General features: G+C 32.3%; 2 protein-coding genes across 2 annotated transcripts; both read left to right on the forward strand.

Moving 5' to 3' along the window:
* The first annotated feature begins 853 nt into the window (after positions 1 to 853).
* On the forward strand, positions 854 to 7,006 carry LOC134280983 (uncharacterized). Its single transcript, XM_062763439.1, has 3 exons — positions 854 to 1,556; positions 1,796 to 1,951; positions 5,497 to 7,006. The coding sequence occupies exons 1-3, from the start codon at positions 1,502 to 1,504 to the stop codon at positions 6,882 to 6,884; spliced, it is 1,599 nt and encodes a 532-aa protein (XP_062619423.1). The 5' UTR covers positions 854 to 1,501; the 3' UTR covers positions 6,885 to 7,006.
* Positions 7,007 to 12,278: 5,272 nt separating this feature from the next.
* Positions 12,279 to 13,424, forward strand: LOC134280976 (E3 ubiquitin-protein ligase TRIM45-like). Its single transcript, XM_062763423.1, has one exon. It carries the CDS (start codon positions 12,279 to 12,281, stop codon positions 13,422 to 13,424), a length of 1,146 nt encoding a protein of 381 aa, XP_062619407.1.
* Positions 13,425 to 13,655: the final 231 nt, after the last annotated feature.

Genomic DNA, 13,655 nt, shown 5'->3' on the forward strand with positions numbered 1-13,655 from the left:
CAAAATAGCAAAGAAAATAGGAGGTCAGTGTGCATCCTACTGATCTACGGTACATTTAAGTTGACCTTTTTGCACTTAAATTTTATCTCTTTGGTTAATTACTTTAACCCTTATTATATTTGATCAGATGTAAGCATGGCAAGAAACACAATCTTATTTTACGTAAAATAGTTTGAATAATATTTATCATTAAACAAATCTTGAAATTAATGCGCGTAAATTATTGTGTGACCTTTTTTGCACTAAAAAATAACATATTTGGTGTATTAAAAAACTTAATAAGCAATAAAAAATTTTCTTATATCAAACTTTTTACGACTTAAGTGCTGATCAGTCACAAGTATCGAGTAGTTTAAAATAATGAAAGAAAAAGGTGGGGTCAGCGATGTTAATTTTGAAATATTTGTCAAAATATGTGATTTTCAGGCAAAAATGGTGTAAATTTGATCTTGACTTCCTTAATATATTTTCATTTTTTGGAAAAGTTTGTTGAGGGAAGGTGTAAAACTTAGTCTAAAAATATAAATTAAGACCTATATTAAATATTTTTAGCAATATCAAAACGGAAACTATTCTCCGAGTAAAAGTATGTGAGGCTAAATTTCCATTACATTAAATTTTATAAATGTGCAGATTTGCAGAATTTTCTGCTAAATATCCTTCCACCAAAAGAAATAGTCCCTCATAAATCTTGCTTCTTTGTAGATTTTTTAGCAGCATTTTCATTGAATTTTAAAAAAATTACATTGTTGAATTTTAATATGTTATAAAAATTGAATTTAAATAAGTAGTTTTTAAGTAAAAGCTTTTGCGTGAACTTTTCTAAAAAGCTGACGAGTGACTTACCTTAATGACACCAGAACTATCTTCTGATAATTTACCCCAAAATGTATGCTTACTTCCTAATCATGAACAAAATGAGCTGAAGTATTTTTGCTCCACAATATCATGTTGCAAACCGGTCTGTGCCAACTGCGTTGTAGAATCACACAGTGATCATGCTTATAAGCCTCTCAAGGAAGAATATGAAAAACGCAAGAAATATATGAGAAAAAGCTACCAAGCAACTCATGAAAAGATAACAAGGGCAAAAAAGATATTGGAAAATGTGCAAAACGAATATGCATCAATTTCAGACAGTAACAGAAAAGGCAGGGAAAATCTGAAGACCGAAGCAGAAAGAGGGGTTAAATATATTCGAGAATTTGAAAAAAATGTGATTCTTGAAACAAATGAAAGTTTGCAAAATATTCTTAACAGACTAGGAAAGAAAAAGGAACAACTACAATGTTTTATAGAAAATGCGTCAGAATGTTGTGGTATTTCAAAAGAAGCTTTGACAGGAAGTGATGTCATTGCATTTTTATCTGTTGAAAAGACTCTAAAAGAAAAATTAAATTCCTTTGAGAAATCTGAAGTTGATGCACCCTTAGATCCAATGCAAATATAAAATATAGATCTTCAAAGCTCAACTAAAGAACTTGAGGAAAGAATTAACAAAATGATTTCAAATGGTGGTGAATATAGCAAAAAACCGACCATCTTTTCATTTCGAGGTAGGACAAGACTTCCGTGCAATAAATTCTGCCGTACTTAACAATGCGTTTATTGTTCGTATTTTTATTTCATAATGCATTCTTATGTAAATTCATGTATACCCAAACATAATATAATTTGTGCATGTTCCTTCCTTTTTGTCATTCTTTTGCAGTTTGATTTGTAGTTGGTCATAATGTTTTCCTGATCTTATTTTCGCTGTTCCTGTTGATAATAATCTTTATCTCAGATTTTTTAGAATTTTGGAATTTTTTATGGGACCGAAATGAAAAACCACCTGAAAGGGCATCTTGTTTTCAAGTGTTTCTTTCTTTGGCTGCATTGCTGACCATGTGTGGATTGATACTGTTGAAGCTTGATCCCGTGCCATATTCAAGCATATTTAAAACCGAAGGTTAGTAAATTAAACTTATTTCGCCATCTCCCTACTCGTAATTTACTCAGTTTAGATTAGATAACGGATAAAATGTATATTTAAACTTTTCTTTATCTGCAAAGTGCAAATCAATATGTTTTAAAGAAGTATTCGGTATAACTTGTATACATATTTAATGTATGTAGGAATCAAAAGTACGATAGAACCTCTAACTTCGATGGCCACGCCAAAGTCCGATGGTTTGCACCAAACCCTGATAGTTTGACACGCCAAAATCCGATGGTGCGAATTAAACGATAAACTTTAGTGACGTCACAGTACTACCGCGCCCTGTTACGATGCTGCCCTATCCCTAGGTCTTAAAAATATACCATACACAAATAAATAATAATTAAATCTCTCAGATCGGTGCAAAGTTATCTCATTACCAGTCCAATTGTGTGCAAGGACCAACCCTAATCAGTCAAGTGGTGTTCGAGGATTACTTCTAATGTAGAACCCTGGTTGATGCACGCTATAAGCAAAGTGAGTCAAATTGTATGCGATAACGTCATAATCGTTGATTGTTTCTCCACTCCATCAGACACTGTCGTGTTTGACATCACACTTTTGCGCAGCGCGTTTCTTAGGAAACAAGCCATTTGATTTTGGAATGACCATCAAACTTTGGCGTCTGTACCGACATCAAACCTTCGGATTTGGTGCAGACAATCGGGGTTTGGCGTGAACATCGCACTTTGGAGTCTTACACGTGTATACATATATATAACCAATATATTTAGTTATGACTTAAACTTATAGTTGAGTTTTCAGGAAGGTTTGGTTATATTGTAAATAATTTTTTCCCATGAGAACTATATTTTCGCGTAATTACGAAAAAAATATTCTCATGAAAATTTTATTTTTGCATTTAAAATTATAAAGTTCAATAGGCACAATTTTGGAATTTTTTGTGTTGCTTATAAAGAGTTAGTTAGATTTAGTATGCCTTAATCAGAAATATTTTTGGCAGCCACCTAGATTTAATAAACTTCATCTTATTGATAACAGTGTTTTAGCAGCCCAATATTGACTTAAGGGATGTCACAGCAGTCACGTGTCTGATGGACCAGATAAATTTCTGGCGGCCGCAAATTATGTATTGGCGGTGTAACGTTGAATATTTACCCTAGTTGAACATTGACCCGGGGTTCATTTTTTAAACATTGAATCTTGAACCGAGGGCGTTTTTCTCCGTTGAAAATTGAGACCAAAAGTCGTTGAATTTATACCCGGGGTCATTTTTCAACAACTTGATACTTTTTTTCTTTTCCCTGATTTCTTATCCCTGATTTTATTTCAACAAGTTGAAAACTGACCCTGTTTAATATTGACCCCACCTCAGAGTTTGAACCTTTTTTGAACTGGGAAGTTGTTTTACGGGATTTATCAGTATATTTGTATTTTTCGGTTTCAATTTATTCCCTTTTCAAGAATAATAGAAATAAAGCTATCATCCTGTGTATGTATTTACATTTTGATCAGTACACGATTTCAATTTTCTTCAAGCATGACAACTTTATTTTTTGACACCCCCCCCCCTTTTCAATCCTTTACTTAAAAAAATAATAATGTATTGTGGGGTTCGTTATTGACGTGTTTGATTAACTATGCGAAAAAGATCTCTTAAGGGGCAATATCCCTCTGCTCCAAATTTCACGACTTTTTTTTTTTTAAAAATCCAGACATTGATTTTCAGCAACAACTATAGCATTAAATTCAAATGGAAAATAGTTTGAAGTATGAAGCGTTGCTTACTTTTTCTGAAATGAATAATATGTCATATCATGATGTGAAGAAAATTTGATATGGTAAATAGAAAGATTAATTATTTTTTATCTCACAATTAATTTAGAAATATGAGGTATATATAATAATAATATTTATTCTCATACCTATCTAATTCCCATTAAAAAAACATACTGAAGCGCTGCTTTTTAAATCACAATTACAAATTGTTTTCTGTGCATGTAAAATAACATGCATCCATAAACAAGAGTTATCGTTCCATTATCGCCCTTGAAAATATTTTTTTATAAAACAAAATATTAAATAAACGTTTATAAACAAACTGCATCTGAAATTTCTGTACAATTAAAAGAATTAATCTTTAAGAGATAGAGATTTCTCAATATACACTGTTCAAAGGAACTGAGTATAAATGTTTTAAGTAAATTATTATAAATAATTAATGTACATACTAGCTATAGAAACTATAAATCAACATTTGTACAATAGAATGAGTTTGACTGAGTTTACTATAAAATGATTCTTATGAATGAAACTTGTAAACTCTGACATGACAATTCACTGAATTTCATGACAAAATGTCTGAAGAAAGTTATCTCTCTTATCAGAAGAGTTATCTCTCTTATCAGAGGGATATTCCACCTTAACCTTTTATTTTGAAAAAATCCGTTTTTCAAGTTGGACATTATAAGCTATTAATATTGTGCATAACTTATTAACCATTCAAACGTATGCGCATCATGCGTTAAACTCTCACCATTTCCCAAATACTAAATAAAATTATAAATTTTAAGATTAAAATAAATTAAGTGTTGTTAGCAAAAAGCAAATATAGATAAACAGATTTCTCAACTAAATTGTACATGTATATTGTGTAACTATGTATACTAATATTCATGCAGGATTTGCATATACATGTACAAATATACTTTTTGAAAAATAATTTTTACACGAAACATTGCGATTTTAAGCTACAAGTAACTTTGAAATATAAGATATATTTGTTAATATTTTATACTTAGAATATAACTGAATTACTGAATTAAGTGTGCATTGATTACATTGGTGTCGAAAGCAAATTGAAAGCGAGGGGGGCTAATTGAAAAAGAAAAAAAATCAAATCCAAAAAAGATTGAAAAGAAGGGAAAAAAGAACATTTGTTCATTGTCCCGACTAGTAGTCCAAACTCGAAAATCCTCCTTTTTTTCTGGGGAGGGGGGATCTAATTTCTTTTTTTTTTCTAGCACTTCCACTTACTCTTCTTTCCTTGACTACACTGTAACGTGCCTGTTGAAAGGGGGGGGGGGCTAAACCATTTTCACTTTGTGCAATGCCTATATTATGTCTATCTTTGCAGAAAAAAGGTGGGCTAAGCTTCCCCTCCCTACGTTCTCGACGCCTATGGATTAAATCACAGTTGTGAAAAACAAGTCATAAATATGTGTTTTTATGCTGTTGAATTAGAACCTGTTTCATGATCAAAATTCCACGACCCGGCTCAGTTTTCAACGAACTAGGGTCTAAAGTCAACACCCTTGGTCTCAGTATTCAACGTTGAAAAATGTTCCCCGAATCAATTTTCAACCCGGGTCAAAATTCAACGTTACAGCGGCCCAAAAATTATAATGAGTTCTTGCAAGACATATTTTCTATCGTTAATGTTAGCAGATAAATCATTATTTTATTTAGAAAAATATAATTTGCGGAAGTCAGCTGATTTTTTTCATATTTGGCATTTACTAAGTATATCTCATTATTATATTTCACAATTACAGATTCCTATTTAATGATCCACGATAGTCGAAACTCTCTCATGTGTTATTCAGCAGACAGAGGAATGATGTCAAATAATCCATTTGAAAACATAAGACAATTTTGTGGTAATGAACAAACTTTATACGTATATAAGGGGACTTTTACTAATAGAACTTTTTTGTACCAAAAAGGCGAATCTGTTATTGTTCAAATTCAGGTACGTGATATCAAAAGATACATGCCTGGGTTAATTTTGTTTGAGTTCGGAATTTCGAAGGATTCCGTTAATAGGAAACATCTTCTCGGTTTTCCCACACAAATCTTTTATGGATGGTTCTTAAAAATTATAAACATGGATCAAGAATTCGCACTTATAAACACAGAAGGACAGATTGTATACTCAAATACATTTTCAGTGCTTGATAAAGGAACATTTACCTTTAGAATCCAGCTGAACCCAAATAAAACAATTACTTTGAAATCTCTCGACCAAAGTCTGAAAACCAAACAAGTTTTGGATGAAACAAGATCGGTTAAAGGTATACCAAAAAGGGGATTTGTGAAGATATGTGATTCTCAAGATGCCCATGTGACTATTCAAATAATGACCCAAAAAGTAGCATTCAACAAAACTACACTTCACCCTGACGTGTATATTTCTCCCAACAACAAAAACATTTCTAACACAAAGCTTTCTTCTTTTATTGGCAATGAAATAAAAGGTAATTTATATCAAGATATTATGCTCCTGAACTGTAGGTCTGAATGCATTTATGTATTTCATTTTCGGGTGAAATCTCCCAAGAGTATGCTGATTTTTTCATTGGTACTTACAAATTCTAAGTTTTTGCCAACAGCATATTACAATGTGACGTTGCTTTCCTATGGGCAGTGTTCCGTTTCAAAGGTTGTGACATCTCAATCTTATTGCATGTCTGCGTATAAAAAGGCACATTCGGAACTGTATTCGATACCTACAGTAGAACTTCTCCCAGACGAATGGCATACACTGATAATTACGGTGCAAAGAAAATATAAAAAAGCAACATTTCGTGTAGGTGCAATAGAAGTTGAATTGGAGGATGGTTTTATATTTGAAAGAGACACTCCTATTGTACGTTGGGTGATGCAAAATACAGAGGATGTTGTTGATGTACGTTTAGGAAATAGTGAAGAATTTGATATTTATACATGGTTGTTTTATAAAACAATGCCTGTATTTCATTTTGTTCGAACGCATTTTATCTTGGTAATAAGCATAACTTTTGTCATGTGTTGTTATGATGAAGTTTACAAGCTTTTCTTTGAAATTATTCAATTTGTCAGGAATAAAAATGTCCCCCAAAATACTTTTGTTGCAGAACAAATAGAAAGGAAGCGGCAGGTAAAACGTATGAAAGTTCATTGAAGCCATGCAAAGAACAGTAGGGATGCTATTTGTTTATGTATAAGCTTCTGTCTACACTTATAAGTAAGTTCAAATTAACTAATAGAAATGTTGGTTAAGTGAAATATTTAACAAACAAGATTATTTTTAAAACACACCAATCTGAACTATCATATAATTAATTCTACTGACGAAATAAATTCACAATTGCATTAATTATGGATATTGTAGGCATAAAATGAATTTTTAAAAAAGTGCTCAAGTGTTCAAATTTTAAATAATCTGGTGTCAAATTGGCCTGACCTATATGTAACTATTTACCATTATGGATAAGCCTAATCAAAGATATGGTAAAGAATGTACAGGTACATTTGATTAATTTTGTACAATTGAAAACACATGTATTGTAAAAATCTAATGCCCTATCTTCTTCTGTTGTATGTATGTGTGTACTTGTACATATACTTTTATGGTTTTCATTTTTGTTTGCCATTTATCAATATCATTTATTATGTAGTGTTTTCAACTCTTATTTTCTTCTTTGTCGTGTACCGTATTCTTATGTAGCCTTTCAATATTTTTTTGATAGTTTTCCATTTATGTATTAACTTCATTTCTAAATAAATTTTGCATAATCATGTTTGTTTTCTTTTGTTTACCTGTTATTGTGTGCACGATTGTTTGTTTGTAATACACTTGACAAAACTTCTGAGTGTTCACTCTAATAGATGTATTTATTTAAAACTACATGATAGAATGGAATGATATATTTTCAAATTAGTATAGCCAATGAGTCTTCTCAACAGTTGTCAAAAGAAAACCAGTTATCAACGATGAAAACCAATGTACCGTAATGAAGCTAAAAAGCAATTAACCTGTACTTTGCGGTACGTGTTCTGTGCAATAGCATCTTTTAGTGATCATTATCATTTTTTCTTCAAAAAACTGGCTCGACTGAAAAACACAATACATGGTCAAAATGACCATCGAGAGAGGAGGGAGAGCCCTTGGAATGTTAATATCTGCATTATCCTTAGGATACCTTTTACTCACTTTTATTTTAATTGATATTAATTTGTGCGTGATATAACTTTTAAAATTTAACAAGCAGTATAAAAACCTATTAAAAAGATTTTTATATCTTGTGTGTCATTTTATCGCCAACCTATCACAATTTGAAGGCTTCGGAAAAAATTCAACCAAGCCGGAAGTGATCTGGATCTTTGTCTATGGCCAAAGTTTGGAGGCGCATTCAGTTTAAAAAAAATACATCACTATAAACCACATTTGAGACATTTAAACCAACAACTTCCTTGGTGAGAAAATGACAACAAATTGGTACTCATGGCAGTCTAATATCATTTCAAACAGCCAGATTATCCTAAAGAGGTACACGTACGTTTGAAATGTCCACATAGAGACGTCAGAAATAGCCGATTGATAGCTGAAAATTTATTTTCACTAACTTACTTTGAGTAGTGTAAAATGTTTTTGTGCAAACAGTCATATGAACACAGGACATTGTTTCTTACGATTTAATCTTATAGACTGGTTTCAATATTCCGCAGCACTTGGAGTTCGAATCCACGACAAAAGGATCAACATCTTCCTCTACGATCCTTTTTCAGATACAAACATTCGCATTTGATGCATTGGGAAGATATTGTGTTTAAATTTTGCATGTTGGTGGAATCAGTATCAACGAGTGAATGCATTTATAACAGTTACCTTATGTATAATACTGATTCATATTTTGCAGACATTCATTGTTTGATTGATCCTTGGATGAAAGCAGGGTCACGACAGGGAATTCAAATTTTACATTGAATTATATAGGAAAAAATTATAAAAATTTCTTCTCGAGAACCAGTGGGCTGACAACGTTGAACATTTAGTTTGAAGAATCCTTGGGTAATAAGCATGCACTGAAGAAACAGACTTTGTTTTTATTCTTTTTTTTCATTGTAAAGTTACATTTCAAAAATTTTATTGAAAAAAATATCAATAAATTTTAAAACTTGAAAAAATAAAATATTAACAAGTGTCCAAAATGCAAAAAAAAAGAAAATGTATAGAAAATGCTCTTGTCCCCATCAGACAGCTTATGTCCAACCTTTATGTGAAAAGCAGGTAACAACATTGTTTTCGTTTGTAAGGCTAATTTTATAACGCTGTTTTATTTAATAGCGAGCGTCGCGAAGCGACGCTCGTAACTGCGAGCTCTAACGACCACGCCTGGGCGAAGAGAAAATTCGGACTACGGCACATTCATTCCATAAAATTTTTTGCCGCAGTAATTTTGACCCACAATGCATCGCTTCGTACACAAACGCTAAAGCCACATTCTCGCGAGAATAACGACAAAACTTAAAAGAAAAATACACTTGCCTTGATTTAATGAATTTATCTTTTATTGCAGAAAAATAAAATAATCATAAACTGATTGAAATCATCACTGTTCAGTCTTCAGTTGGGTAAAGCAACATGCAAACGACGTCATATGACGTCAGAGTCTTATTCGCACCGAATGTCGCGTGCGGTTTGACGAGTTCGATCTCAGTGAAAACTGGATAAGTATCTGCGCTCGCCCGAAAGGTCGCACCGTCAACATATTGTCACATAACTTCTATATGTTTTGAATTAACATAGTAAAACCCTTTTTGTACTGAATTAAATTTGGTTCCATCGATCCACAGTCACGTGATACATGCATGGTACATGTATTTGTCCTCATTATTAAAACTTATGCAATAATATAAATGAAAACTTTTCTGAGAAAATAAATCAGGAAAATAAAATCATAATACTTCTGTTAAAAAATATGATGTTCCTGGGATTTAAACCCTAGCAATAAAAACCTTGAATATCATAACGCTTTGAGACCAACACGATAGCGACTGCGTATCTGATGAATTTTGGTATTTAAATCAAATTAAATTCATGGAATATACGAAAATTATTTCATTTCAAAAGTCTGTAAAACAATACTAAAACGAGAAAAGCGAACACAGATCTCCAAAACATCAGAGGTAGGACCAGGTGCCATGGAGGAGTGAGCATCCCCTGCTGACCGGTCACACCCGCTGTGTGCTGCGTGAAATTACGAAAGAATCCGTAGTCTAATCAGTGTGGATAAAATAGACCAAGAACAATTAGTATGAAATTATGTTTGCTGAAAGGTCATTGTATCGACCATAAAACTTACAAAATGATGACTTAAAACGAGACAGCTGATATTTCTATTTCATTAACTTGTTTGTCAACAATTTACCTCGTTTCAGAAATTGTTCATACCTGCAGCATACTCTTTCGCATCGAATTAACAGAGAGACATAAGCCCTGTTTGTAGGTGATCTTAGCATATTGCTGCCTCGGACTCCTTTCATTTATCTATTTATGTAAACCATAATGAAATAAAACATGTATTATTTAAATCTTTAAGGGCTTCTTTCGTTTCAAAAGCATTTAAAAAGATCGAATGATCAAACTATTTAAAGGTAAAATATCTTTCTATCTGCTTCATGGGTAATGATTTGCCAAATCAAACACAAGCACATATGTGAATTATATATCGATTGCTCAAAGTTGAATGAAGTATTTTTAGACCATAATCACCAAACCCTTATAAACGGAGCTGTCCCCATGTCGGTTATGTCGTATTACAGTAAGTTGAAACTTTTATATAAATACTAAGTCAAAGGGAAGCAATTTTTTTACATTTAAATAACACTACATTTCTTAAACAAAAATCTCTATTTTAGAAAATGAATTTGAGAAAACCAAGCTATATTTAGCAGTGTAATCATTCATTAATTATATACCGTGATTTTCTCTACATGTTTATTTGTGTAGCCATTTTAGAGGATAGTTACATTTAGAGATATGCGAAATTTGCATCATAAACTTTCAAAACAGCTTCTTTTTACACTCGCTTTCTCTGTTGTAACCAAGGGATGTGACACGTAGAATATTTTAATTCACCACGTCATATTTTTTCCTGAGATGACTGCGAATGCTTGATTCCGTCACGTGAAATCGATTTAAAATATTCTCTATGTACATCAATGGGATCACATTGTTTATCTAAACAATAAATTGCTTTTTATGCACCTGGATCGATAGATCCGGGGCGTATATTGTTTTTGTCCTGTCTGTTTGTCTGTTTATCTGTTTATATGTTTATCTGTCTGTCTGTTGTCAACTTTAACCTTCGCCATAACGTTTGAACCATGAGAGATATAAACTTCATATTGGGTATGCATATTCCACTAATTGAGTTCTTTTAAAAGCGTTGTATATCTGTATATCTTAAGATAAGTTACATGTATCTATAAACGTATTACAGGCGATTGAAAATTTTACTTTCGTCAAAGAATATTTCATTATCCTTTGACAAATTACCATGGAGGAGTGAGCATCCCCTGCCGACTCGTCACACCCTTGTGCTCCTTCTCATGATCGTGAAACAATATGAAAATTCCTCGACAATTCTTTGTGTTAATAATGTCTTTACAATAAGGATGAAAAGGAGTAAAATTATGCAGGAGTTAGAAAAGATGACGTCTGAAAAATTAATGTAATTAAGTTTATCAAAAAGCTTTATGTTTGATTATCGTTAACGTCTTCATCTAGTATGACAAAATATCAATCTGTTTGTTAGACTCTGTTGTATCTTTTAATTTAACCTCACGTGAATATATCGTGTCGACAAATGAAGGGAAATATTTTTGTACCAGTCTGTGTAAAAATCAGACAAAAGGTGATTCATTGGATTTTTCAGAATTCGGTGATTTTCTACAAATAGATTTCTCTTGCAGAATGAAACGTGTATGTAAAATAAAAAAAATATTTTAGATCATGGTTACTATGGAAACCTGGTCAAAGTAATTTCCTTAGCAACCAGCCAATTTTTCCATGTGAATTTACAAAAAAAAATCAATTATCTTTAAAGCCTGCAATTATTTATAAAAACTTTAGCAATTATTCTTATTAAGTGGTATAATAAAAACACACGTATTTGTTTAAACAACTCCAGACATTGATATTTAATTGAAAGGTAGTACTGTGGTAGACATTAGAATATATATAAAAACATAAATAACATCAATGTTTTCTTTGTAGAACAAAACCGTCTGTATCATTTGAAATCTGTCAATGTTTGTTTTGCGTTTAGCTGTACCTATTGCATAAATTCTTTGGTTTTTATCCTCATTAATATTGTCAGAATGCCGCAAAAATTTATTCTTACAGAATGGTGTGCAGAGTGCTTATTACGGTCTCGAGAGAACAGAACATATGATGAATTTGACGGATGATAAACATTCTCAATATCATCGGATATCACCCAAAAAGTGGTATTGATTATTGAAAAAAAACTCTTCCTCTCGTTTTATTAAGTCTCTTTTTCGTTGGAAGATGGCTACAGCAAATGTCAAAGGATTTGTGAACAACATAGAAAGTATGTGTGAATGTAACATTTGCTATGTTGCATACGACGAAATAAAGCATATCCCAAGACTTTTACCATGTCATCATACTTTTTGTTCAGAATGCCTTTCGAAGCACTGCAAGGGACAAAAACTAAAATGCCCCTATTGTATGAAGGAACATAATGTCAGAAACAGGGATATAAATATATTTCCAAAAGACAACACAAGACGTGATTTAAAAGAACTTTTAGAGAAATTTTCTCAGTCTTTATGTGGGGTTTGCCGGCGACATGACAACGTGAAGTATTTTTGTGGGACTTGTAGGATTCGTATGTGTAGAGGATGCTACAAAGAAAGGAAACAAAATGTTTGCATAATGCATGATATTGATATCCCTGAAGATTCGTCTATGACCCCAGATACATCTCTAGAGTCACCTGAAATTCATTCCAAAGATGTTTGTTTATTGCCTGGTCATGAAAATAATCAGCTCAAGTATTTTTGTTCAGAAATAGCTTGCTCAAAACCAGCCTGTTCCAACTGCGTTGTAGAATTGCATAACGGACATGATTACAAGCCTATAAAAAACGAATATGAAAATCGCATGCAAAGTATGAAGAATAGTTGTATGGCAACGCATGCTAAAATAGTGAAAGCAAATGAATTATTGAAAATTGTTGAGAACCAGCACTTTTCAATGACAGAGAACTTCAGAAAAGGTAGAGATAAGTTGTCTCTAGAGGCCAATAAGGGCATTAGATATATAAATGATTTTGAAGAAAATGCTTCGAAGAACACAAATGAAATCATTCAAGAAAACCTCACCGTACTAGACAGAAAAAAAGAGCAGTTAAAGTTCTTTATCGAAAACGCCACAGAATGTTGTGCTATTTCAGAGGAAGCATTAACGGGGAACAATTTTATTACATTTTTGTCCGTTGAGAAAACTCTGAGAGAGAAATTGATCTTATTTGAGAAATCTGAAGTCGATAAACCTTTAGATCCCATGACCGAAGGAGATTTTGAGCTAGAAAATCCAATTATGGAATTAAGGAAAAGAATAGAAAGAATGACCAGAAATGGCGACGAGAATACAGGTGGAGATAATTCATTTCAGGGTAGGTTATCATGATTTGTTATATTACATTTCTTTTGATCACAATTAGGGTAGACCTACATTCAATGACAAATTTGCAACTAAAATACAAACTAAATCTACGACATATATAAATTAGAATAAGATAAGTGAATAAAAATGAATTGATGCAAAATAAAAGTTAAACTATCAAGCTTTACCTTTTTCCTTAGCAAAAATTTATTAGAACTGTTCTTGAGGGGGCCGATTTGGGTTTTCATTGTACGA

The sequence above is a fragment of the Saccostrea cucullata genome, unplaced genomic scaffold (assembly GCF_032062105.1).
Source record: "Saccostrea cucullata isolate Sc308-1 unplaced genomic scaffold, CSIRO_AGI_Scuc_v1 ctg519, whole genome shotgun sequence".
Lineage (NCBI taxonomy): Eukaryota > Metazoa > Mollusca > Bivalvia > Ostreida > Ostreidae > Saccostrea > Saccostrea cuccullata.

What these genes read in the sequence shown, in the direction of transcription:
- LOC134280983 (XM_062763439.1), top strand. Translation starts at nt 1,502, where the DNA reads ATGATTTCAAATGGTGGTGAATATAGCAAAAAACCGACCATCTTTTCA. An exon ending in GACCATCTTTTCATTTCGAG is followed by an intron (nt 1,557 to 1,795) that starts GTAGGACAAGAC and finishes CAGATTTTTTAG; the next exon opens with AATTTTGGAATTTTTTATGG. An exon ending in AAGCATATTTAAAACCGAAG is followed by an intron (nt 1,952 to 5,496) that starts GTTAGTAAATTA and finishes TCACAATTACAG; the next exon opens with ATTCCTATTTAATGATCCAC.
- LOC134280976 (XM_062763423.1), top strand. Translation starts at nt 12,279, where the DNA reads ATGGCTACAGCAAATGTCAAAGGATTTGTGAACAACATAGAAAGTATG.